The following is a 24,663-nucleotide window of genomic DNA, read 5'->3' as shown; positions in this document are numbered from 1 at the left end:
TGATGCTACTAGGAAATATGGAAAGCAACACTTAAGAAACATCTCTTACATGTAAAAACATTGATAATAGAGTTTTAGAGTGATTCTTTTTTGACAGCATGAGTCCAGTAATGAAGCACAAGTAAAAATCATAGAATGGTTTGAGTTGGAAGGCACCTTAAAGATCATCTAGTTCCAGCCTCTCTGCCATGGATGCCTTTCACTAGACCAGGTTTCTCAAAGCCCCATCCAGCCTGCCAGGGCTGAGGCATCCACAGCTTCTCTGGGCAACTTGTTCCCGTGCCTCACCACCCGCACAATAAAGAACTTCTTTCTTATATCCAACATAAACCTACCCTCTGTTGTTTTACAGCCATTCTCCCCTGCTGTCACTGCATGCCCTTGCAAAAGCTCCCTCCCCAGCTTGCTTGTAGTCCCGTTTAAGTATGGGAATGCTGCTATAAGGGCTCCCGGAGCCTTCCCATCTCTGGGTGGAACAACCTCAACTCTCTCAGCTTGTCTTGACAGGAGAGGTGCTCCAGATTTCTGATCATCTCCTTGGCTTTCTGGATCCATGCCAATATATCCACATCCTCTTGTTGGGGGCCCCAGAACTGGATACATGACTCCAGGTGGGGTCTCATGAGAGTACAGTAGGAAGGTCACCTCTCTTGCCCTACTGGGCATGGTTCCCTTGATGCAGCCCGGGATAGCAGTCCTTCTCCTCAGGGCTATTCTCAACCTGTTCTCCTCAACCCATGTCCACCTGTGACTGTGCTTAGGATTGCTCTGACTCACGTGTAGGACCTTGTGTAACAATCTTGCACTTGGCCTTGTTGAATATCAAGAGGTTTGTGTCGGCCCATCTCTCAAGTGTCAGGGTCCCTCTGGATGGGGTCCCTTCCCTCCAGTGTCTCAACTGTGCCACAGCACTGCACCATTGTCCATGTTGCCAACAAAGATGACCCATGAGGAACACCACTTGTCACTGGTCTCCACCTGGAAGTTTCTTCACTCTACCTATACCTGCCTTTGCTTTCTGCCACTTCTACAGCACTTACTGGTAAAGACTGAGATTAAAAGGGTAGTGAGTATCTCAGTCTTCTCCATGTCCTGGGTAATCAGTTCTCTTGTTTCTTTTTTGAGAAGGCCCACATTTTCCTAGTCTTCCCTTTATCACTGACCTACTTATAGAAGCTTTTCTTATTGTCCTTGATGTTCCTGAACACATTTGATTCTATTCTATTCAATTTAGGGTTTAGCTGTCCTGACCTGATTCCTGGCTGCTTGGACAATCTCTGTGTATTCCTCCAAGGCTGTGTGTCCTTGCTTCCATTTTGTGTTTCAGTTTGTTCAAGAGCTCTATATTCATCCATGCAAGCCTCCTGACTTCCTCTGTGTTGGGGTGCATCACTCCTACTCTTGGAAGATGTAGTCCTTGAATATTAACCAGTTTTCTTGTTCCCCTCTTTCCTCCAGGGAAAGAGGCATTCTAAGAATGCCTAAAGTTCATTAAAAAAAAAGTGGCTGCTGCCACTGTGCAGCTTAGTGCTTGCACTATATGGTCTCTGTTATGAGCTCTTAGCGCTCAAAATGAGGAATCATAGTCTGTGCTCAAGTCATGTGCTCAACATTCATTAATGTCATTAATGTGCTCTGCACAAACAGCAAGGAGATTGGGAGAACAGACCTATTAAAAAAGCTTGATCTACAGAAAGTAGTTACATGGAAGAGATTAAGAAATTCTGTTGATAGTAGAAGGTAAAAAATAAGCTTTGCAAAACACACCCTGCTTTCTTCTTGTAAATAAAAATAATTTCAGTGGGACTAGATTCGAACTTCTGTGAAAGAAAAAAGGTCATTGTATTTGGTAGGGGAAGACAGATTCTCTGGATTTGGTTTGGTGGGTTTTTTTGTTATGTTCTGGCATTTTTTTTGTGGGGAAGATTTGTTTGTTCATTTGTTTGTTTTTTTTTTTTTTTGGGAAAGTGGTCATTGTAGGAAAATGGACAATTAAGTCAGAAGTTCTAATTCCTATTCACAGAAAAGCAGAATTAAAGTCAGTGCATACTCCTGCATTGCTGTGCCAAAAGTCTAGGATTTAGCCATCAGCTCTGTTTTGGTGAAAATTTCCCATTTTCACCATTGCATGAGTGACCACTGTTAGCAGTGCCAAGGTAGTGACCTTCATGTGCATTCAGAATTCTCTTCACAGGCTGCCACCTGGGATTTCAGTTGGGTTTATTAATTCTTTGTGCCTCTGGTTTTTTGTCTTTGTGTTTGTTTGCTTATTTCTTTCTCTTAGAGAATGTCTAATCATCGAAACTGAGATTCTCTCTCAGCTTTATGTGGATTTCTAAGTACCCTTCACTGCAGAGTTTCTTTCCTCCTATTCTGAGGTACACTGAATCTTTTGCTTAAACCTTTTTCTTCCTTACACGTTGGTCATGAAACAACATTGCCTACATTATACCCAGCAATTAAGATTTTATTAAGTTGGAACAGAAGAGAAGATGTATATTTAGCAACACCTACCATTATTTGTAATTGATAGGTATTTTCTACACATTTCTGAAATGTTGGTATTCTATGGGCTCTATTGGCACTGGACAGAAAGTTTGACCTAGATAGGTCAAAGCATTGCGTTTTCAAACTCAAAAAAAATAAACTAAGCAAATGTTTTCCTTGGTCTGCCTTTCACATAGGAGACAGAATGCTACAGAGGCCAGCAAGTGAAACGGGAATATTTTTTAGCTAGATTACATGTGCTGTGGCACCAATTTTTTGTGCAACTACTGTCTTAGAATGATAATTTTCTTTGTGGGGTGTCCAGGATCAGGAAGTTCCTATTTAACCATCAATCTTAAGATTCAAAATACCATTTTCAAGTGGTAGTTCAAAAAAAGATGAATCTTTATATGCACTGGTACACCTGAAACTGTATCTTACAAGCCTATCTGTACCGTTGACATCTCTGTAAGTATTCGGCCTTAGGTCTTACCTTGAGAACATGACAGATTCTCTGAGTATATAATATATTTTCAGTTATATATTATTAATATATTAGCAGTTACAATCAACTACTGCTATAACTTGTATTTGCACATGAATTCTTCAGATTAAGTTTTGACAGTCTCTCTGCCTGTAATGCTTTCTGCATTTCTGGAGTAGAGTATCTGCAACTATCTTGCAAGCCCATGCAAAATGCAAGCCCATGTGGTAGAGATTGAGATGTATAAAGATAGATATACATAGTTATGTTCATATTTTAACTGTCCTCCCACACAGCAAAAGACAGCTTGTAATATCAAAGGTGTCAGCTGCATCCTGGAGCAAAGTGCCCCAGGGGTCCTGGAAAGCCACCATGCTTGCTGAATGCCATTGGTCTCTTTCTAAGCTTTCATGATGCCCTGCTGCTGCAACAATCAGATCTGTGGATCCTGACATTTACCTGTCAAAAGTCAGGAATAGAGAAAAAGAAATATATGGATATGGACATGGGGTCTTCAGGTGCAGGGTGAAGGAACAGAAGGACATCATGCTCCAAGTTGACCCTATTCATCATATACTGTACTCATTGATGGTGAGTTTCCTGCAACTCTGTACAGCTTGTCAAGGATTTCATTATAAACCCCAATATCCTGGTTTTCAGTGCTGGCTGACATCTTATTGCCTTTTTGCTATGAAGGTGGTTTAACCAAAATTGTAAAAAAGATCAAAAGTTCACCTGACCAACTAAAGCAGCAGTAGCCACAGTTCCTCTTTTTGTTCACCACAGTTTGCTCTTTAGCTTTGTCACACAATAAATACTCAGCATATATTACTGGAAGAAAACTCTAACTGGCAACAGTTGGTTTCTGATTTAAAGGTGTATCACTTGGCAACTGAATTGTTTTCTACTGCAATTCTTGCCTAATAATTAGCCTCCACTAATTATGTTTGGAGTAGCTGAATCAAACATTGGTAGTATTTTAAATTAAGTCTGTGCTGGAGTTACGGCTAGGTGAAGGTCATGATTAACAATTGTAAGGGATTTTTCCCAAGCTGGTTTTAGTTCTCTTCAAAAGAATGTTGTGTTTATTTTAATAATAATGAAACAAATAGCAAAATCTCCACTATCTTCAGCTGCGAAAGATTAAGATCTAAATTCCTGATTTGATGCAGATTAGTGATTATGCATATTGCATTTTAATCCCTCTTGATAACCAAAATGTGATGAATAGCTATAGATCATCTTTTTTCTGGTTTCTAAACCCCCAAAGCATTTTTCACAGTAATTTTTAACTTGTTGGGAACATAATGAGAGCTGTAGCTGAGCTAATATTTGACTCATCTTGAGCAGTGTCTTCTTTATAACTCTAACCATTGTGAAGTATTTAGGGTGGAAATGCAAAAAATCTGTTTCAAACAAAAATGTTACCAGTCATCAACATTTTGTCTCCTAATCTGTAGTAGAAATTTTTCAGGTGCACTAAATCTAGCAGTGTAAATGTGAACAAACACATTTTATATCTGCTATCCAGGAATTAAGATCTGTGTTTAATCACATATTTATATGTAGATAAATAAAACATCTTCATGACATTGTCATATCTAAAAACATCTAACATTCTGCTTTTCTGCACAATCTCTTTCATATTTCATGTTGCTATCCCTATTCTCCTGTAGCCCCTTCTAGAATCTCTTTCTCTGCCTAAATGGCTTATAAATATACTGTAAATAGGGCAGAACTTCAAGGTAGATTACCTTCTCTACAGATACATAGTAGAACAGGAAATCTGCATTAGGTACTGGAGATGTAGATATAGTACCTTGATTGTTTCCTAGATCATAATTCTTCAAGAGAATCAACTAGAGATCAAATGCTTACTGACCAAGGAGGTAGAGAGGCATTGGGATGAACTCTTTTCTTTTTGGAGTCTGCAGGAATGTCTTCTACTTTGTAGCGTGAGTTGGGAATTCAGCACTAGAAAGGAGAACCCCTCCAGCTCAAAATTTTGTCAAACTGTGAAAAACATTGTATAGAAAGAAAAACAACAAACCAGCTTTCTTAGGTTTATGTGAAATGGCAGGAGGGGAACAGGCTTTTGTAAATATTAACAGGTATGAAGTACATCTCAAGGTGTATGTACAAAATAGTCTTTAAGAATTTCTGTTTAACTTCAACAAAACCATTCTACGAAATCAATTTGTTTAATTGACTGGCACCCCAGAAAACAACTGAGAGTTCAGCTGGCAGCCTCTGGTTTGGTGTCACACTAATTGGGAGTAGAGTAACAAGCAGCTGCTAAATCTCTGTGCTTTGCGTAGGGTGGTGAGGAGTGGGGGCTCTATAGGTCATGGGGTAGGATTGCTAATGTGGGGCAGAGGGTGGTTTCCCAAACTGACAGGTTGAAGAATGAAAGCAGGACTTGGTTTAAATTAATCTTGAGCAGAGAATTGCTATGCAATCTAGTCTCTAAAATGGAATGAACATTTAATACTGATGTCACTTTTGAAGACAATGTACATATAGTATAAAAAAGTATAATAACTGATGAATCAAAGAACATATTTTTAAATGAACCATATATATTGATAATAGCTCTTACTGAGAAGGCTCACAGGGCCTACAAATTACTTCATTCTTACTTCATCATAGATTTACACTAAAGGAAAAAGGGGTAATTAAGGGTTAAAGTGACAGATATCTACTTAGAAACTTCAGCATTAGCTTAATTCATTCTGATAGAGAAGCCATTTAATTCCTTTTGGACAATAAAGTATGTTTTCCTATTGTTTATGAAGATGATCAAGCCAACAGGTTTATCTGGCGGGAGCCACCCCAAAGGGTCTCCCCAAGATGCAGTAGGGAAAGGTCATGAGCTGAGGCTCATAGCTTTCCTGTGTAGAATTATATATCTTGGTACAGCCAGGGGGATCACTAGATCATAGGTACCATCACCTCTCTGTGATGAATTTTTAGATGTGTTGAGGCATCTGTAAGAGTTGAAAGGATAAGATTAGTTGGTATCACTGTTTCAAAGTTGGAGACTATTATTTCCATGCTTCTTATCAAATAACAGACGTAGATGCTCAGCAGACTGTACATGTAAACATGTCAGTGAGGATTACTATGATTCCATTTTCTGCACATTTAACTTTAATGCGATGAATCTTGCTGCCTTTCAGCTAATCTGTGGATGGGGAATTCTGTTAGTTAATGCAGAGCTAGAGGAGTTTTGAGGTTTAAGCTCTGAGCTTAGAGTGCACTCTGTCTTTCTCTTTGTCTGTCTTTATTTTTTTTCCTGAAATACTTTGTTCTGTGTTTTTCCTTCCTGGGCAGAAGGAAGTTAACTTTTAGTATGTGTCACAACTGAATTGCTTTAAAGAGCTGCTGTTTACTGCCCATTGCTTAAATACCTAGGCTGGTTTTAATAGCCTGGAAAAACTATCCCTTCTTCCCAAATCCTTTTGGTCAATGGTTTAAAGAGATAAAGAAATGTCTTGAATTAGGTTTCTATTTTCAAAACTGTCTTCTAAATGCAATAGTGTTGCCACATATCCAACGTTCCAATTTAGAGCATATGCAAACACAGTATATGAAATTCTAAGCTGCTGACCTTTTTCTTAAAATCATTCCTACTCTTTACAATATAGTCTTGGTATTGCATTATATAAAAGTGAGGCAATGACCATGCCATTATGTTGAGATAACAGAGCATGATAAAGTGCCATTTTCACTCAATCTTTTCCATTTTTCTGGACAAGCCTTTAAGAGAAATATTGTCAATATGTGTCTTTTCACTTGTAAAACCAACTAATGCACTTCCTCAAAATATTACTTTTACTGAAATAATAAGTTACTTATATCATTAAATAGCACATTTCAGAAGCTAAACATTTCAATTTTAAAAGTCCTGGTAGTGGTATTTTCTGTCTGTATTGAAAAACATTGCATCAACTGAGTTGTAGATACATCTTTCCTGGGACATTTTCCACCTCTCTTTCATTTCTAAGAGAAGTAAATTATCATTAAAATTCTAGTTCTGTGGGAACTTCAGAGTGAGGGGCATGACATGCAGGGCATTGAAAATGAATAAAAGTGCCATAGGTCATTTGAAAAGACAGTTTCTGTGATACACTGTTATTGTGCAATGCTTTGTGGCAAACTGAAATGTCAGAAAAAAAGCACTAACAAGTTATTTGGTACATTAATGGACAGTCCTGTGAAAGATGTATCTGTGGAATTTATGAATGCAAAGCAAAGATAGAATTGCATGTGCTACTGAAATTGGAGGACATAATGGATTTTTACAGCTTTTATTGTTTTCTGGGGTGATTTGTTTGGTTGGGTTTTGGGGGTTTTTTTGTTTGTTGTTTGTTTGTTTGTTTTGGGTTTTTTGTTTTGTTTTGTTGTTGTTGTGGTTGGTTGGTTGGGTTTTGGGGTTTTTTGGGGTTTTTGGGTGGTTGTGGGTTGTTTTGTTTTTTTTTTTTTTTGGATTTTTTCTTTCTCAATTTCTCTCTTAATAATTCCTAGCATTCAATTTACTTTTTTGATTACTGCTGAGCATTGAGGTGACATTTTCATAGACCTAGCTATTATAGCCCCAAGATTCTGTTTTTGTGTGATAAAAAGTAGTCAAGACCATCACTGTTGGGGTAAAATTATTTTTTCTATGTATATCACCTCGCATTTTTCTACAATGAATTTAATTTTTCATTTTACTGTTAGTCACTCAGCATTCTGCAGTTTTCAATGTGTTTTTTCTGGATGGCCTTAATTTTTACTATCCTGAAAAAATATATATATTCACTAGCACTATATTTGTCACTTCACTGTTCATTTCTGTTGTTCTGGTGGTGGATACTCAAGTCCTGGAACAATTTTCTTTTGAGACTGCACTGAGAAAATTGATAATTCATTCCTGAACTTTATTCCCTGTATTTTGACTGTGTATTTGAACACAAGAGAATTTTGCATTTCATTCAGTAACAATATAATTTCTATTAAAAAACTACTGAGAAAGGGTTTCTTTAATCATAGAATCATATTATTATTTGGGTTGGAAAGGTCTTTAGAAATCACCTAGTTCCAATCCCCTTCCAGAGGCAGCAGCACTTCGACCAGACCAGTTTGGTCAAAGCCCCACCCAAGAAGGCCTTTACCACTTCCAAGGATAAAGTTTTAGTACCTTGAATAAATGAATTATCTTCCATAATCCTTGCTACCTCATTATGTATTTCTTGAGTGCTCCGAAAAAAAAACCTTCTCCAGAATGTCATGTATTAGGGTGACAGACTGTAACAAAGCTAACAGCAAGAATGTTGCTGCTGGTTTCACCCTTTCATAGTTGTAATTACTTGAGTTATAATCACAGTTTAGTAGGCCTGGGTTTTTTGGGACACAGGAAGTAATTAGGGAGCTAAAACAAAGAAGCAACTCAGTAGGAATAGCCATTATTTTGTCTTCTTCAACCTCCCTTCCTCCTTGGGTGTTTACCTAGTTGTGTCAAAGGCTAGTTGTGAAATGTGCAGTTGTGAAACCTTGGGCCAGACTTTTATTAAAAGAGCTGTGTGAGGAAGAACTTCTGGAAACCTTGTCAGAGGTTTTCACCTCACACAACCTCAGTGGTCCCACTGGCCCCGGAGTTACATTTAAGCTCAGGTCCTTTCCTTTGATGCATCCCTGGGCTATGTTTTCAGGTGTGCTGTCTCTGGATGTATTTCTTGTATATTCTTGTTTTCTCGGCCTGATGTGGGACCAGTCTTGTCCTTATGGACTTTCTTGATGACCACTGGTTTAACTTTTAAACATTTATTAGTTTATTTGCTGAAACTGTGATCATCTGGATCTGCTGCTCATACTGAAGCCTACACTGCATGATCTGTGCGACACACACAGACTTCTGGAGCATCTTCACTTCCTTTCACGTACTTAGGCTTAAACTCAGAAGTCAATGCATTCAGCTGCAAATGAACCAGGCCTAGCCAGCTGTCATCACCACAGGTCACACTCACTCCCTTCAACAATGTAAAAGGCAGCTCAGGGTGGAGCTTTGTGGGGAATATTGATTGCTGCATAGTGGTTTCCTCATGCACAAGAAGTAGATATTATGTGAGACCTTTTGATACTCTTAAGTCTTGAAGACTTTGTTGTTGTATCAGTGTTTTTCCTCCCATGCATTTTTGCCAAGCTTTCAGCAGTTTGATGAAGTTTCTGGGTCGTTTTTTGTTGTTGTTTTGGGGGTTTTTTGTCTGCTTGTTGTTTGTTTGTTTTTGTTTTTTCTTTTTTTATTCCATGTTCTGCTATCTGGCAGAATCATCACAATTGGTTTGGGATTCTTTCCTCTTTTTGAATCCTTCACTCCTTATTGTTAATATGAGCATTAATGATGAATTTTGCTCCTTTGTCTGAAAATCAGAGAGCAAGCTGAAGGAGAGGACAATATATTGTGAGCGGTAAGAGAAAGGTGATGCTTATATAGAGGTCAGGAAAGGGAATGAGACAAGGAAAAGGTAATTGCAGAAGTTAGATGGGTAACAAGATAATGAAGGATTTGGGTGAAATATAAAAGAAAGTAAAGGATACTGGGGCTCAGGAAAGTGAAACAGCTGATTCTTTCATGATAACGAATGGAAGAGAAAGCCTGATACACTAATATCCTGAATTCCAGTAATTTAAGATAGATCAAATGCTGTGATTTTAGCCATTTTTAAATTCATAGATGTCTCCTGGGGGTTTTTTGGTTTGGTTTTTTTTTTGGTTTGTTTGTTTGTTTGTTTTTTAATTTTTTTTTCCTCACACAAAATTTTTCACTGAAAAGACATTAAAAAGATAAGTGTGCCCTGTTGTCTTTGTCAAGTAACTTCTTACCAGTTCTTGGACATTACACTCTTCAGACAAATTTCAACTCTTCATAAATTTTTAGTCCTTGTAAGAGTGACAGTTCTTTTCTAGATAGCTGTGTATCGCATATACTTCAATTACCTGAGATCCACAGACATTCTGCAAATCCTATTTGAGTCTCAATAAGAAGAATTTTGGTTGGTTTTTTGGGTTTTTTTTTCAGGTTTACTCTGTTTCATATAGTTATCCGGACTGCAGAATTCTTCAGCTCTTAGTCATGAGTTCTTTTGCATGGAATCACCAAGTGGGGTTCATCCTCCATAATTTTAGAGGATTGCAAAGTAGATATTTCTACCACACCTTGTGATTCTAAATCCCCACAACCGAGAGAAGCAGACCCTTTTAGACAGAATTTATCTGACATGGTTATATGTTTTTATATCTGCTTTAGGATTAATTGAATCAAACCACAGAAGTGCCGTTTTTTCTCACTAGACTATATCACAACTAGTTTAGATGAATCTAGCTTTTAAATAAATACCATTTTCATGTCTACATTAGATAGGCATCATGAAAGATAGTTTTCATCTAGAACAGGTAGAAAAGTTTATAAATGTGTGCATCCATGTACATGGGTCTGGGGAGGAAAGCCATGTGCTCTGTGAAATCTTTGCAGACAAAGAAAAGTGGTTAAAAGACAAAAGTTTAAAACAGAGCATACCAGTTGTATTTTTGCAATGTGAATCAGATCTTATAAGTAATTTCTCTTTTTTGGGGTCCAGAAGTGCAACCTACACACTTTTTTTTTTTTTTTTTTTTTTTTTTTTTTTTCCCTTTTTTTCTTTTCTTTTCTTTTTCTTTTTTTTTAAGTTAGTTTTATGTAGAAATTTTCACTAGTTTGAGCCTTCTGGGTTTGTATTTCAGATATTTTTCCTCCTACTGTGTTGAATCAAACAAAGTCCTTAAAGTGAACACAGTTGGAACACTTTTTTTCTTTCTCTTCTAACTGTATTTCTCATTATGTGAGAGCAAATTGCTAAAATAGTCTGAGGTCTCTGACAGTCAGTCTGCATTTTCCATATTACAACTAGTCTAAATGTAAATATAATGGAATCTGAAACAATGCTAACTTTGTGTAATTTTTAATCTGTTGAAAGATTTCCTGTAGCTGTGTCCTGTTTTAAATAGGTGATTATATAGGAACCACTCAGTAATCAGTATTATCTATATGAAAATGAAGTTCAAATGAAAACAGTAGGTTTGCTACTAATATCCCTATTTAGATTTTTTCAATTTAACAGTCATAGAGATGATAATGGGTGTTTTGACTGATTAGAGATTTCAGGATCAAGTCTATAGTCATTATGACTAATGTTTTCGCATTAACTAGTCATGCATATCAAAATAATTGGTCTGTGCTATCACTAGCATGTATAAAGCTCCCACAGCATGGTCATCATTAGCAACACATAAATAAGGAAGTAATTCAGATCCTAAGGAGCTTAAAACCCAAATAGGGAGACAGTATAAAAACACTGGGATACACATCAGAAAAAGCTGCTGCCCTACTGCCCTTTTTATATAAAATATTAAAGGGAGAAAACAGTTTTAAGAGTATTTTTTTTTTTCTTGTGATGTGATATTTGTGAGGAAATTAGCTTTGAAGAGATAGAAAAGAGAGTGTGTGTCTCACTGGGATAAGAGGACAGGTCCTGACAAAAATCAGAAATGAGAGGCCTCTTGTATTCATATCATCCTACTTTATTTTTTTTGTTTTCCTTGGCCAGTAAAGGCAACTTAATTAAATGAACTCCATAGAGAAAACCATCAAGCATTTTCCTAAAACTATCATGAAATAAGTGGCTTTATATGATAATATTTGGAAGTGAAACCTGCAAAATAGAGATTGTTTTCTTAATTCTCATCTGTTTTTAAAGTTATACACCCCAAAGATATGTGCCTCGTACATTTACCTATATGGTTGGTTCTGCAGCAATTTTAGTAGTTACTGGCACTGTGCCATAATTACATTCTTAATATTGATACGTCAGAGCTGGTGCATAAGACAGATTTCCATGTTCCCGTGTCTTTTAATTTCTCTTTGAAAAGGGGATCCAAGGGGACGCAGTCTCAGCCAAGGACCATACTAATACAGCCAGTGACATGAACAAATCAGTAAAGAGCTTAATGCTGGCCATCAGTGTTGTACTGTAAGCCGACTTGCAGCATTTGCATTTTTAATTAAGTCTTTGTTTTGCATGGTGATGCTGCCAAGGACATGCACCTAATGATGTAACTGTCCTTTGCGAGAACGTGATCTGCACAAAATGGTGAACGTGTTGCTGAAAATCTCCATTTAGCACATTCCTTCTAAAACAGTGCATTCCTCTTGTCGCGTTATGCCTTTCCAGCTTCCTTGCTATAGCAGATATTTCTAAAGTTATTCTGTGTCTCTGAATAGATCTGTGCTGCTTAACTGCTCCAACCCATTATATTATAAATTTGTTTCTTGTGCTTCAAATTTGTGCGCAGGGACTGTGTTTGGGGGGACTTTTTATATTCATGAAAACTGAAAACAAAATTGAAAGTGCTAAGAAAAATGAATATTGAGCTAATGTAGTCTATTTTTGCACAGAGCAAATATCAAGCTAATGCATAAGATTTATCCTCTATAGTAAATCAGCAATATGTCTCATTTTAGGCCTCTCCTATGACTACTATTTTTTACTGCAGTATTCAGTCACGCTGATTTATGCCATACTATCCTGTGAATATTTTGCAGACTATTATCAATAAAATAATTTTATCTTTGGGTCCAGATGGAATGAGCTTAGAACACAAAGCAGACAGAGAGCATGATTCCTGCCTCAAGTGTTTCAATCCTTGAAATAAATTTTAATCCTTGGCATAAAATGTGAGGCAGGGACACAAGACAGCAGGGAGCGGAGGACTGGATCAGGAAAGGCATCAGCCAATTAACAAATTATTTTATGCTGTAAGTGTTCATGTGCTCAATAAGATGGTTCTGTTTAACTGGAAGAGTTTCATTAGAGTCATGCCAGGAATCAGTTTGGAGCATAAGACTCAACTAGGACAGTGAGCACTGGCACCACAGAATTACTCGGGATGGCTGTGAATAGAAACAGCAGATTCAGTGGTCCCATTGGACAGCTCACACATGAAATTGGAACAATGGGAGAGGACTGGTGATAAGAGAATAGATAACAGGCTCTGGTCTCACTTCCTGCTGTTGAGACCGAGTCAGGAATAAGTGGCTGAAATCATCTTGTTTATTGTGGACCTCTACTAGCAATAGCATTCTTGCTTTAAGTCATGGAGCATTCCCTTTGAATTGTGCCTAAGGCACTGCCTTTACTCTTATTGATTGATCTGCTGATCCTGCATGGAGGAACTGCCAAAAGTAAAATTAAATCACTTGCAAGTGTCCTCCTTCTCATATACAACACCATAATTTAGATTTTTGATGTGGATTTTAGCTCAAATCAAGTCTAATCCAGACATGCTCTCAGTTCCAGTAATCAAAGCCTCCAGAAAAAAACGAGTGAATGGATATCCAGATGTCCAAAACTGTGTCATATTAAGTTTCACAACATTGTATCATATATTAAATAGTTCAGCACAAGCCTTTTTTTCCTTTAATTTAACTATTTTAATCCCAGAACTGTGTTTTGGACTGATTTGAGAAGTGTGCTCTCAGCCTTTTGGGTTGCAATTATTCATATGAAAAATGTGTGTGTGTGTTTGTGAATGTATGGGGGTGTGTCATTTTCCACAAAATCTTAATTCAGTTTTAATTCTGTAATGCTTTGTGTTCTGCCGTGGTGGCTAATACTTTCCAAGGAAGCATAGTGAAAATACTTAATAGATCAGTTGACTAAAATTAGTTTTGGATACATTGCTGATATACTCTTATGTAGCTAGTGTTTTTGAAAAATTGAAAGTGTTACAAAATTTCCTTCAGCAGTGTACATCTTCTTTGTAGACATCTGCATACTTTTTCTTAGAAAAAAAGATTTTTTGGATGACACAGTTCTCAGAGGTTGAGTTTCGGAAAAAAATTATATTTGAGTTACATTTATATTATATTCGAGCACATTTAAATCAGGAGAGCCATGAACAGGTATAAAATGTAATTGATTGGCATTTTACATTGCCAGAACAATGACCCTTTACTGTGTGAGGGTCATGTAAAAATAAAGGAAGTCAGCCATGTTTAAAAATATTATTCCAGGTCATATTTACTATGGTAATGTGCAGGGGTTCAGATGTACATAAAGCATACATTGCTGATAAATGTAGGGACAAATAAGAGAATATGGAGAAAGACAGAGACAAACTTTTCATCTCTAAGGGATTGCTACTGATTCTGAAGTTCACCACTGTTAATGCGTCAAAAATACTCTTGATCTTGAGAAATTTTTGTTTGAAAATTTATTCTGGTCTCATTTCAACTTCTGATGATAAGCTTGAGTCTCTGAACTTGGAGTTGTCCAGTCTAGGTTAAAACCATGCCAGGGGTATTCCAACATTTTGTAAGGAATAGCCATAGCTATTCTAAAAAGTGCTTCCCTCAAAACAGTGGTCAGCATTGCCTGTGAAATCAAATTCATTAGTGTTGCCCTGGGCTTTCACAATTCTCTGCATATCACATTCTGTTCCATAGTTTCACGGAACAGAATGCATTTCATTTCATTTTCCTTGAAAATTTACTTGGCCTAATATCTTGGCAGCAGTTCAGAAACTTTGCTAGGTTATAAGGCTGCCAAAAAGAATAAAGAACAGGCTTCCAGTCTTCCATGAATAGAAGTAAATTTGCTAAATTAAATATTTGTTTTCTTTTTGTGATATCAGTCAAACTCATCTTTTAAACTTCATCTAAAGAAATTTCGATACAATTTTACCTCATAAAAGTTGCAGCTAGATAATTTTGGACAAGAAGTGAGATGCAAATTATGGAGGGCTGGGGTAATTAATCTCATATATTACTTGCCAAGGATTTCAGTGGGTGCTCATCAGTGGTAAGCTCTGGATGCGTTTTCAAGGAGTTATAGTGTAGTTCACCTGTACTTATTGATCAAGAAGCAGGAGTCACTAGAAGGTGTTAGGAACTAGACCAGGTAAGAAAAGGTGATCGCAAAGCTGTTTGCAGAACTTAAAATTATTTTAACTTACCACTCATAGTCAAACAGAAAGCTTTCATGACAATTTCCTGCTGATTTTCAGTATACATCAAAAGTGGTTGTTTTCTGTTTGTTTATTTTTCCTCTTGACAGGTGCAGCAAGTTACAACAGTTTTTATGTTTTTTGCAAAAATTTCTGCCAAGCTGTGAAGCCTGGAAAACTGAGGGTCCGCTGCAGTGTGTGTAAACAAGGAACCCTGACGTTGGCAAGGGTAAGTTTTTTTTGGATGTGTTTCAAGGTTTGGGGGTATATGGAGATAACATAGCTAGTCTTTTCTATTTGCATACATATGGCTAAGTATGTATGTAGTCCTACTTTTTTTTTTTTTTTTTTTCTTCTTGCTGCTTAGAGCTGCGAAGAGTAATTCAAAGGATGTTGAAAATTTCACTCACTTGTTTCCATTATTTGAAGCAAATACAAAGAACATGGTGCAGACTAGAGCACCAGTCTTTGAAAGACATACTTCACTCTTTATCTTAAGGACTAATGATTAATCTGATTGTATGCACAATCTATACAGCTACATATGTGCTAAAATGATGGGATGATAGATGTTTATTCAAAGCTTGGAGCTGTTGTTAGGGCCTCAGAAATACTTGAATTCAGATCTAGGTGGTGATCATTATGGGCTGAGGCCAGAAGTTTTTTGAATGGATATGTAGTTGAGAATATTAATCCCTCCAGCCTGGCTGCAGCATGTAAAGTCAAGGAAAAGTTATTCTTGGACAGAAAATTAGTATGGGATCTCTCAAGCTTGGTTTGCACCCTAAAATGAGAGAGTGTTGGGGGGTGAGTTGAATGTGCAGTAGTGTCAAGTTTTGAAGGGTTTTTGTTCTGTCTGAGTGCTGCTAAATTTCACTGGTTATATTACTGTTGAATGAAAGTCCTTCCTCTCTCCTAAATCAGTTTTTGTTAATCAGGTTTGTCATGTGAGAGGCTTAGAATTTTGAAAAAGTCTGAGCTGTACCACACAATAGATCAGTTATAAGGAACTTTCATATTCAGCCCATGTTCAAGTGTTTCAATTTGTCTTTTGCTGTGGTTTAAAGTTTCAGCTTTGTGTTCACAATGTAGCACAGTGCTTCAATGTCTTTACACGTAATAGCACTGTAAAAAAAAAAATAGCAATTAAAACCCCAGCGTCTATATTTTCCTTGAAAAGAGTAAACCGTACTTATACACATCTAATTCAAAAAGCCATTACCACAGTGCCCCTCAAGCTTTGTGTGCTGTTCCTGAATTAACCAACTGTCTCTGATTCAGAGGCTTCAAAGTATTGCATTTTGTGGTGTTCCAGATGAACACATCTAAGGGTATTCTTTTTCTCTCAAAATTTGTATTTAAATATTGGTGATTAATATAGGCCTGAATCACATATAAATCAAGACAGAAGAGAAGACACCATTAATGTACATTTCCAATGGATAAAAACATGGACAATATTGTATTCAGCTTGTATACATGAAGTCAGTGCTGCTGAAAAGCATTGCTTCTGTTACCAGATGAGTCTGAATCTTAGGGATTCCATGGACATCACACAGCATGAGTCCTTTGCTAGACTCAGCCGCTTCCTTCAGCATATCCCCTTTTGGAAATTATGACTCTCACATCTGTGCTGTTTGATTTGACATCATTACCTTCCTTTTATTAAATAAACCTAAATACATTTCCAAACTTTGCAGCTTTTACAGTATCTACACTGTACTTTGTTTTGGAGACTCAAAAAAAAAAAAAAAAAAAAAAAAAAAAAAAACCAAAAAAAAAAAAAAAAAAAACCAAAAAATATCAATCCTGTATTGTCTCACTGAAATTCCTCATAACTCCATGGTGGAAATACTATTATAAGAAGTTTCACTGCAGTATACCTATAAATAACTTCTGATTGCCTGGAATGTACATGGGCCTACATTCTTTTGGCAAATACTGGTTCAATGACACAATAAATATATGCAGGCTGATAAACTCAATTGAATGAGTAGATTACAGCTGCTTCTTCTTTCTATTAGCATATTTTACAGTACATATGAAAAGAAAGTAGCTGGAAACTTGTAGTGGAAGCTGTTCCAATTTTCAAGGTTGATTCAAAAAATCCCAGCTTTCAGAAAATTTGATAAGGTACTTCAGTATAAAAGTACAAAAGAGGAAAGGGAGATATCTTCTGGAGAGTTTAAAATGATAATTTTATTCTGTTTAGTTTTCCAGTAATGCCTAGCTGTGAAAATAATTTGCACTTGAGATTCTTGTTACTTTCTCCCCAAAACAAAGAAAATCTGTTATCATTCTTTTCCTCTGGAATCAAAGCAGAGCACAGTAGTTAGGAACAGTGAGCATCCTGCAGTTTGGGCTGGTGGGCCTGTGGGCTTCCAAAGTCCAGCGTTAGCAGTATGGGCACTCTTAGCGTCATGAATGGGCTATGCAACAGGCAGTTTGTTTTACAAACGCACAGCATCTATCCTGTGGTTATAAAGAGTAGGTGCAGATTTTGCATGTGTCTGCCCCACACTCTTTTCTGGTCCACTTTTCAAGAAGACAGAAGATATTTCCAGTTGGAGTGGCTTCTAATATGTACTAAGACATATTTCTTACTGGGTAGAGACACTCTGTGTTAAGGCCAGGCAGAAGTGTGTCTCTCACAGTAAGGGAGCTGTATTAGCCCTGCATTTTTTTCAAAGCATTGCAGTCTATGGCAGGCAAAGTCTTCAGAAAAGGTTAAAAAAGTTCAAGTTAGTATATTACCCCAAACCCGCTGTCTTTCCCCTCCAATCCCATTGGACTGTACCACTGATTGCTGATAGATATCCTCTCTACTGGTGCTACAGTTATTCTCCTTTTATAGAGAAATTAGTCAAAATAAAGTTGATGTAAACAAACTATTTAAAAAACACTTGTCTTTACCACTATACTACAAGTCTGTCAGCAAAGCCACTTTTTTTAGATCTCTTTTTTTCCCCCGAGTCTTGGTAAACTGTGCCTGACTTTGCATGGCAACACAGCAAGTTTCTTGAGAAGCTCTTTTGTGCCACAAGCACCAAAGCACTCTGTAAGCCAACATTTGTTACACTAAATCTTTTGTTGAGATGAAAGTGAATACCTGTGTAAAACCTGTACAAAGCCTTGTGCAGCCTTCACCTACTCTACATGCTAATCCTTTGACAACCTAAGCTACAAATGACCAGCCTAATTAAATTGAGTTTTCTTTTTTCATGGTATGTTGACTGACATTTAAAATATTACTTACTCATTTAAGTAGTCTTATTCTAAAACCATATTTAGCAGTCTTGTGTATTTGCACAGCATTATTTTAAAGTATGATGCTCAGATTAGATTTATGATACAATATTTCTATGAAATCAAAGAGCCCACTGTTTTTATTCTTACCGAGGATATCCATCTAAATATTAAATATGTCATTTTACAGTTGGCACTTACCTGGCACTTTACAAAAATTTCATGATCTAATGCTTTATAGGAGATGTATGCATGTTACTTTAATTATAAGAAAATGTCACTATAAAAATATCACCTCTCCCTAGTTTCTCTAATTAATCTAGCACAAAAGATATCTGTGAAGATTGGCGTGTGGGAGTCTTGCGTAGGCCACCTACAGACCTACCAGTAAGTTTTCTCAAATAGCTTGAAAATTTTAGTAGACATGATTCAGATAATTCGGGTGTTCCTCTTTCCACAAAACAAAACCAAAAACCCAACAACAAACCAAACAATAAAGTAACAGAAAATTCAAAATAAACAAAGAATCAAAAACCCACAAAAAAAGGTCTGATTATAGCAGTCACATTTGCAGTCCTTTCGAAGCTGTAACCGTGTTAACATTGTGAATGTTAGTTCCCTAGTGAAAAGGAAAATGTGTATCTGTGAATGGAAGGCCAGATTCTGAGAACCGATATGCACTAGGCTATACACAAACCCACACTTTTCCAACATGTCTGACTTACGTGTACTCTGGGTAAAAAAAGACAGGAACATTTGATTTGGTATCTGTCATAATTCAGAATTCAACAATAGAAAGAGTCTGGATTGAAGGGTGACACATAGACTTTGGGTCTCCCTGTTCAGACACAGGTGCTATGGTGAGGCCATTTCTAGTGTGGGTACTCATTGCTTCTTGGTCATCCTACTTCTTCTTGTGTCCTAGCTAGTCAGTACTGAGTTCTCAGTACATCATCCAGCACAAGCACCACAGGAGTTTGCCATAGCCCCTCTATACTTTGCGAGTGTTCACATCATTCTGTCAGATCTTTTCAGACATGGGGAGTTATATTCAGATCTAACTCCCTGCAGCTGAGATTTAGTTTCTGTCACATAGAGCACATCTGGTGCAGACTTGTCCCATTGCTGCCCCCGCCCTCTGTGCTCCAGAGGAACCTCCTGATTTCACAGGTTTTGTGAAGCTGTTTCTGCCACAGAACTGCTCTTCCATTGTTTATCCAATTAAGGATGTTGCTTACACCTGTTTCTTTTCATCTTAAACCTAACAAAGAAATGGATGTTTGCTGAATTTTGTTGCTCTGGAACATGAGAGACTTGTGATTTGGGTGGTCTGTCAGCATAGGCTGTGTGGTTCATCATAGTTTTGTACAAGAGTTTTCTGAGTGCCTTTCAGTGACTGATAAACAGATCATAAATGGTGTAAGTGGTCTTCCTAATAGATGATAGTACAGTGTTTGGAATTTGACACTTTCATATTTTGTAGGAAGAGAAAGATCTGTAACACAGTAATTTTTGAGTTCTTACTTCCTAGCTCAATTTAAGCTATTTTAATAGGGTGGTTTCTTTTTGATTAATATAAACTTAGCAAATATTTTACAATAATATAAAATAAAAAGGCAGTCTCACCACAGCTCATTTGAGGTCACTTTTTTTGTTGGAATTAATTACTTGTGTCCTCCCTCAATGGCAGAGAAAGGAAAGAGTACTGCTTACTGCATCAGAGCAAGGCTGACTGAAAGAAAAAGGGATAAGTTGCACCTCTAAAATTATGTAGTCCTTACTGCTGCTGAGTCAGCTTCTCCCCTCTGATGGTTACACTGCTGGGGTAATATGGCAAACAGATTACAAAAAATCAATTTGTCCTTTAAAGCTAAACTGCAAAATAAACAACTACTGAAGTGTATGTGAAAAAGTGTGATCTCATTTACAGGCTGGGAAGATATTAAAAATGTGATTGAATTCTTGAGAATGGGTAACGTAGGTATTTGTCTCTCCAAAATTACATGTGTTCTGGGAGGATACAAATGTTTTTGGTATATAATATAGCTTACACATGACAAACACTATGTGTTAAAATCCTTCTATTGAATACAGTTCATAAGAAAGTTACCCCTGTAATGTGTGACTCCTTGGTCAAACTAACAAATGCGAAACAGCCATTTATTGTTGGGTTCCTGTTAATGAATGTGTTAGTATAAAAATAGCTTATTTTCCCCGCATTTGGCTGACAGAAGTAGCATTTACAGGAAATTACATGTATTCAGTATATGTGCTTCTTTCTACATAAATAATGGAAAATGCCTCAGTTCTGACATCTAAATTGCCATCACTGGGCACTGATGTTAATGCTGCCTTGAGAAGACTAGGCCAGAGAAAAAAGTTCTCAGAACAATTTTTCCCAGGGTTTCCACAGAATAAGGAAGTCCTTCTTCATTATTTATATTTAGTCAGCACTCTTAATTGCAAGCCTAATGTTTTTTCCTAATATACCAGTGCTTTCTGAGAGAGAGGGAACATCTTAAATACAGATGCATTATGCTGTTGCGTAGGCTAAGCCCAGCTCCATCATGGATTCCAGAGAGAAATCAGGCATATTTTGATCTTCTCTCTACCTGCTGCACAGGGAATACTCTTTTGTGCATTAATCACATCTCTTATGAAGTGATCTGATGGTAACAGGGATATTGAATGTGAGCTGCTGAGACTGCCATTCACACATGGAGTTCGTGTCATCCAGTCTTCCTTGTTGTTCTCACATTTCTTGCAGGGACTTGGTGCACAGCACCAGCATTAAATAGATTTAGTACTGAGCTGAATCCAAATTTGGTAGAATTTCCCTAAGGATGATCATAGGGCATCTGTAGGTCTGATTCTGCCATTGCTCATCAGGTGTCTTAATTGCTTTTAATAGCATCAGAAAAAAAACAAAAACAAACTAACAAAACAAAACAAACAAAAAAACCCCACAGGATAATGCCTTTATTCTGTCTTTAAAAGCCTGCTTTCTTTGATGAAATGTTATACTTTTCCAAATCCAGATGCACCCTGGGGAGGCTGCTCCATCAGGTATTCCTGCGGCCTGTTTAAGATACTGTGATACCGTAGCACTTACAGAAATAAGAATGCTCAACACGGCATAGCTGCAAATTTTTATTTTACAACAGTTTTTATTATTTCTTCTCCACTTCTCTCTTTGGCTCTAAATCTCACTTCATTCTGAACCTCTTCGAAGACAGCCTCACTCTTGCACCTGTCTCACATAGTCACATTAGGGATGGCTTCCAAAATGCTCGGATCCCATCTGAAGAGAACACTTGGGAGGACTCAGAAGACTTGACAAGGTTTTATACAGGCTTTTATTCAGGCTACCTCTTTCATTTATTTTTAAATATCCCTTAAGAAAAATTTCATTACATTGGACATAAATTGTAATATACAGTAAATGAAAACACATACTTGATTTATGAAAAAAAAGTCTCATCCATTTCAAAAGACAGGAACAGCAATTCTTTAATGCAAAATAAACTTGGCTAAGGAAACAGTTTTGCCTTTATGTTGAAAAAATAATGTAAGTTCTTTTTATTTTAATAGGATAAGAAAGTATATTTTAACTCAATTCTATTAGAAGCTCTGAGATATCTATGCATGATTTATACTATTTATTGCAGTATGTGTTTTCAGTGAGGTTACACATTATAAAGCATCTTAAAAGCTAGAAAAAAATACCATTGGAAAGATGGAAAATGACTTCAGTATTATGTACTGCTTCAAGTCATGCTGTGAAATAAAACTGCCTTTTAATGTGAAGCCTAGAGTGAGTTTCTCCAGCCTGGGTGACAACAGTCATAAATGAAAAGGAAAACAGTTACCAAATTTGCTTTCAGATAAGACTTTTACATGAGTTTCTGAATCAAATGCCTAATAAACCTTCTTGCAGGAGAGGATAGATTTATGCCTAGCATTACAGATGGTGTTCAGTGCATCTTGTCCTTGCAGTTGCTGAGGCATCAGGAGGCACAGACTCACAGAATGGTTGAGTTTGGAAGGGAGTGCTGAAGGTTTTCTCATCCAACCCTCCCCGCTCAAGCAGGGCCACTTGGAGCCAGTTTCCCAGGACCATGTCCTTTCAAATATCTCCAAAGACAGAGACAACACGGGCTCTGTTCAACCTGTGCCAGCACTCAATGACCCTCACAGTACAACTGTTGCCCGTTATGCTCAGGCAGCACCTCCTGTGTTTCAGTTTGTGCCCATTGCCTCTGGTCCTGTCTCTAGACACCTCTGAAAAGAGACTGGCTCTGTGTTCTTTGTATTCTCCCTTCAGATATTTATACAAGGAGATGAGGTCACCACTAACGTCTCTTTCAGTACATCATGGAAGGCCTGGGACTACTAAAAAAGACCATGCTCGAAGTAACACTTGTTTTGTTAGAAATATTCGTTGTACTTGATTTATTTTTCACATAATACTGTACATTCTCCAAATGTATAAATGTAGAGCAGATGCGGACTTTAAACTCTTTCACTCTTATAGGTCTTGTGCTGTTTCTATTAATGTTGTTATGTCTCTTTGTTTAGATGTATACATTTAGAGGAAAAAAGAAAGGGAGTACCAACAGGAGTGATAAGTAAGCCCTATTGAGCTTTAGTTTGGGGGGCAGTTTGGGGGCTCCCTCTTCTTGGGGGCAGAAACGTAACAAGAGAGGGAATGCTCTTTCCCTCTGCTTGCATATTGCACCCACAAACATCTATTGTTCTCCAGGGAAGTGTAAAGTTACATATTAATTTTTGGCAGCACCGCTGTCACTGTTTTAACTGCATGCAAAGATGGCCTTCTCTCCATGAGTAACTCTTCTTTCACAAAGAAGGGCCCTCTTTCTGAAGTTTCTTAGTCTTTTATGTTGAAAGGAGATTGAATGAATATTCATCAGCATTCTAGATATTAGAGCCATAGTTGCATATGTTGGTAAATCCTTGATCCCTCCTAGATCCCCTTTTCTACTCAATAAGACCGAAAGGTGCTGTGGATGTGTTACTGGAATGTATTACAATACAAACAAATAATGGGGTGTGATAGTCAGGCTTTTTTTCTTTTTTTTTTTTAATATTTTTTTTTAATATTGCACTGAGATTCTGATGTGCCTGTGGATAACTCTCCTAATTTGCTTTCCTTATTTAAGTACAGCCAAGCTTCTGTCTACGAAGTATTATTCCTTAGATAGCTGTGGATACAAAGAGATCATGCTCACACTACATTTTTTCAACATTTTTGATAATGACGAATATTAAACAAATCTAAAGGGTCATTAATTTTCATCCTAGTTTTTAAAATGCTGGAATATCTCAGGCATCAACTGGCCCAGGAGGAAAAAATAAGTATATTTACTTAAGGTGTTGTAGTTGCAGAAGTATCAAATGTCAAACTATTTTCTTGCAATTGTACCGTTATCTCCATTAAGAAGCTGGTGTATTTTCTTACTAATAATTACAATAATAATCATCATCATCATAGTGATGATGATGATTATTATTAAAGTTATAATTTTAATGGTTAATTTAAAACATAGTGAAGGGACTGTTTACCTCCAAAAGAACTATAAATAGGTATTTTTTTCTCAGTCACTGTGGAAGAAATCATTCCAAAGCTTTACATCTGGAATGTCTCAGTTTGTACTGTTTCTCCTAGTTTTGGACTGAATTGGTCCATAAGAAAAGTTTGGTGTACTTAAACATTATGTAAGTAAAACTCAGCCATCTCTAACTAAAAAAAATAGGCTAATTTTAAGTTACATTGATTAGACTTGTTTAGAAAGGTTTGTTAAAGGTATTAAGGTCAAATTCATTAAACCTTTCCTCGGAGCTTCATTACTGTAAAGCATCTATTAACATGATGGAGCCACAGCCAGGGTAGTTATATTCATTTAACTTTCTTGGCAGAGGTATGTAGTGTTCTAATGAGGGTTTTCCCCCTCTTCTTGGGGGTGATGACCAGTTAACAATCCACAAATAAATTCTTAGTACTAATTTAACTTTTTCTGCTGCAAGCAACTGGACAAAACAAGCATCCTTGATCCCCTGTAGTAATTGCTTATGTGTAAAGCTTGCTACGTCATGCAGAAAAAAAGGATTTAGTGGAACATCTTGAATGTAGAAGGGGTTGTCTTTGTTTTGGGATAGTTTTGAAATATCATAAATGCTTCTGTGTTAGAACTTGATTAGCTTACAAGTCCAGTTCCTTTTTTTTAAAGTAACTACACAAATATCCATGTAACATTGAACCCTGTCATAAAAGATGAGTGAGGAGAGTATCAGTACTATATTTACTTAGATTTGATCTCCATGTGCACATCAACTGTTTATGATCTGATGGCTGAAGCACTTCGCAGTTGTTTAAATCTGTCCCTACACCCCCAAGTTCTAGATTT

At 37.0% G+C, this 24,663-nt stretch overlaps 1 protein-coding gene across 1 annotated transcript in view; it reads left to right on the top strand.

The window, feature by feature from the left end:
- Positions 1 to 24,663, top strand: part of PRKN (parkin RBR E3 ubiquitin protein ligase) — a 680,335-nt gene that overhangs the window by 221,041 nt on the left and 434,631 nt on the right. The window contains exon 4 of the mRNA XM_040060258.2: positions 15,103 to 15,221. Within this exon, the coding sequence (XP_039916192.2) occupies positions 15,103 to 15,221 (119 nt within the window). The remainder of the gene's footprint in view (positions 1 to 15,102; positions 15,222 to 24,663) is intronic.

The sequence above is a fragment of the Hirundo rustica genome, chromosome 3, assembly GCF_015227805.2.
Source record: "Hirundo rustica isolate bHirRus1 chromosome 3, bHirRus1.pri.v3, whole genome shotgun sequence".
Taxonomy (NCBI): domain Eukaryota; kingdom Metazoa; phylum Chordata; class Aves; order Passeriformes; family Hirundinidae; genus Hirundo; species Hirundo rustica.
This window is presented reverse-complemented; position numbering and strand designations above follow the sequence as displayed.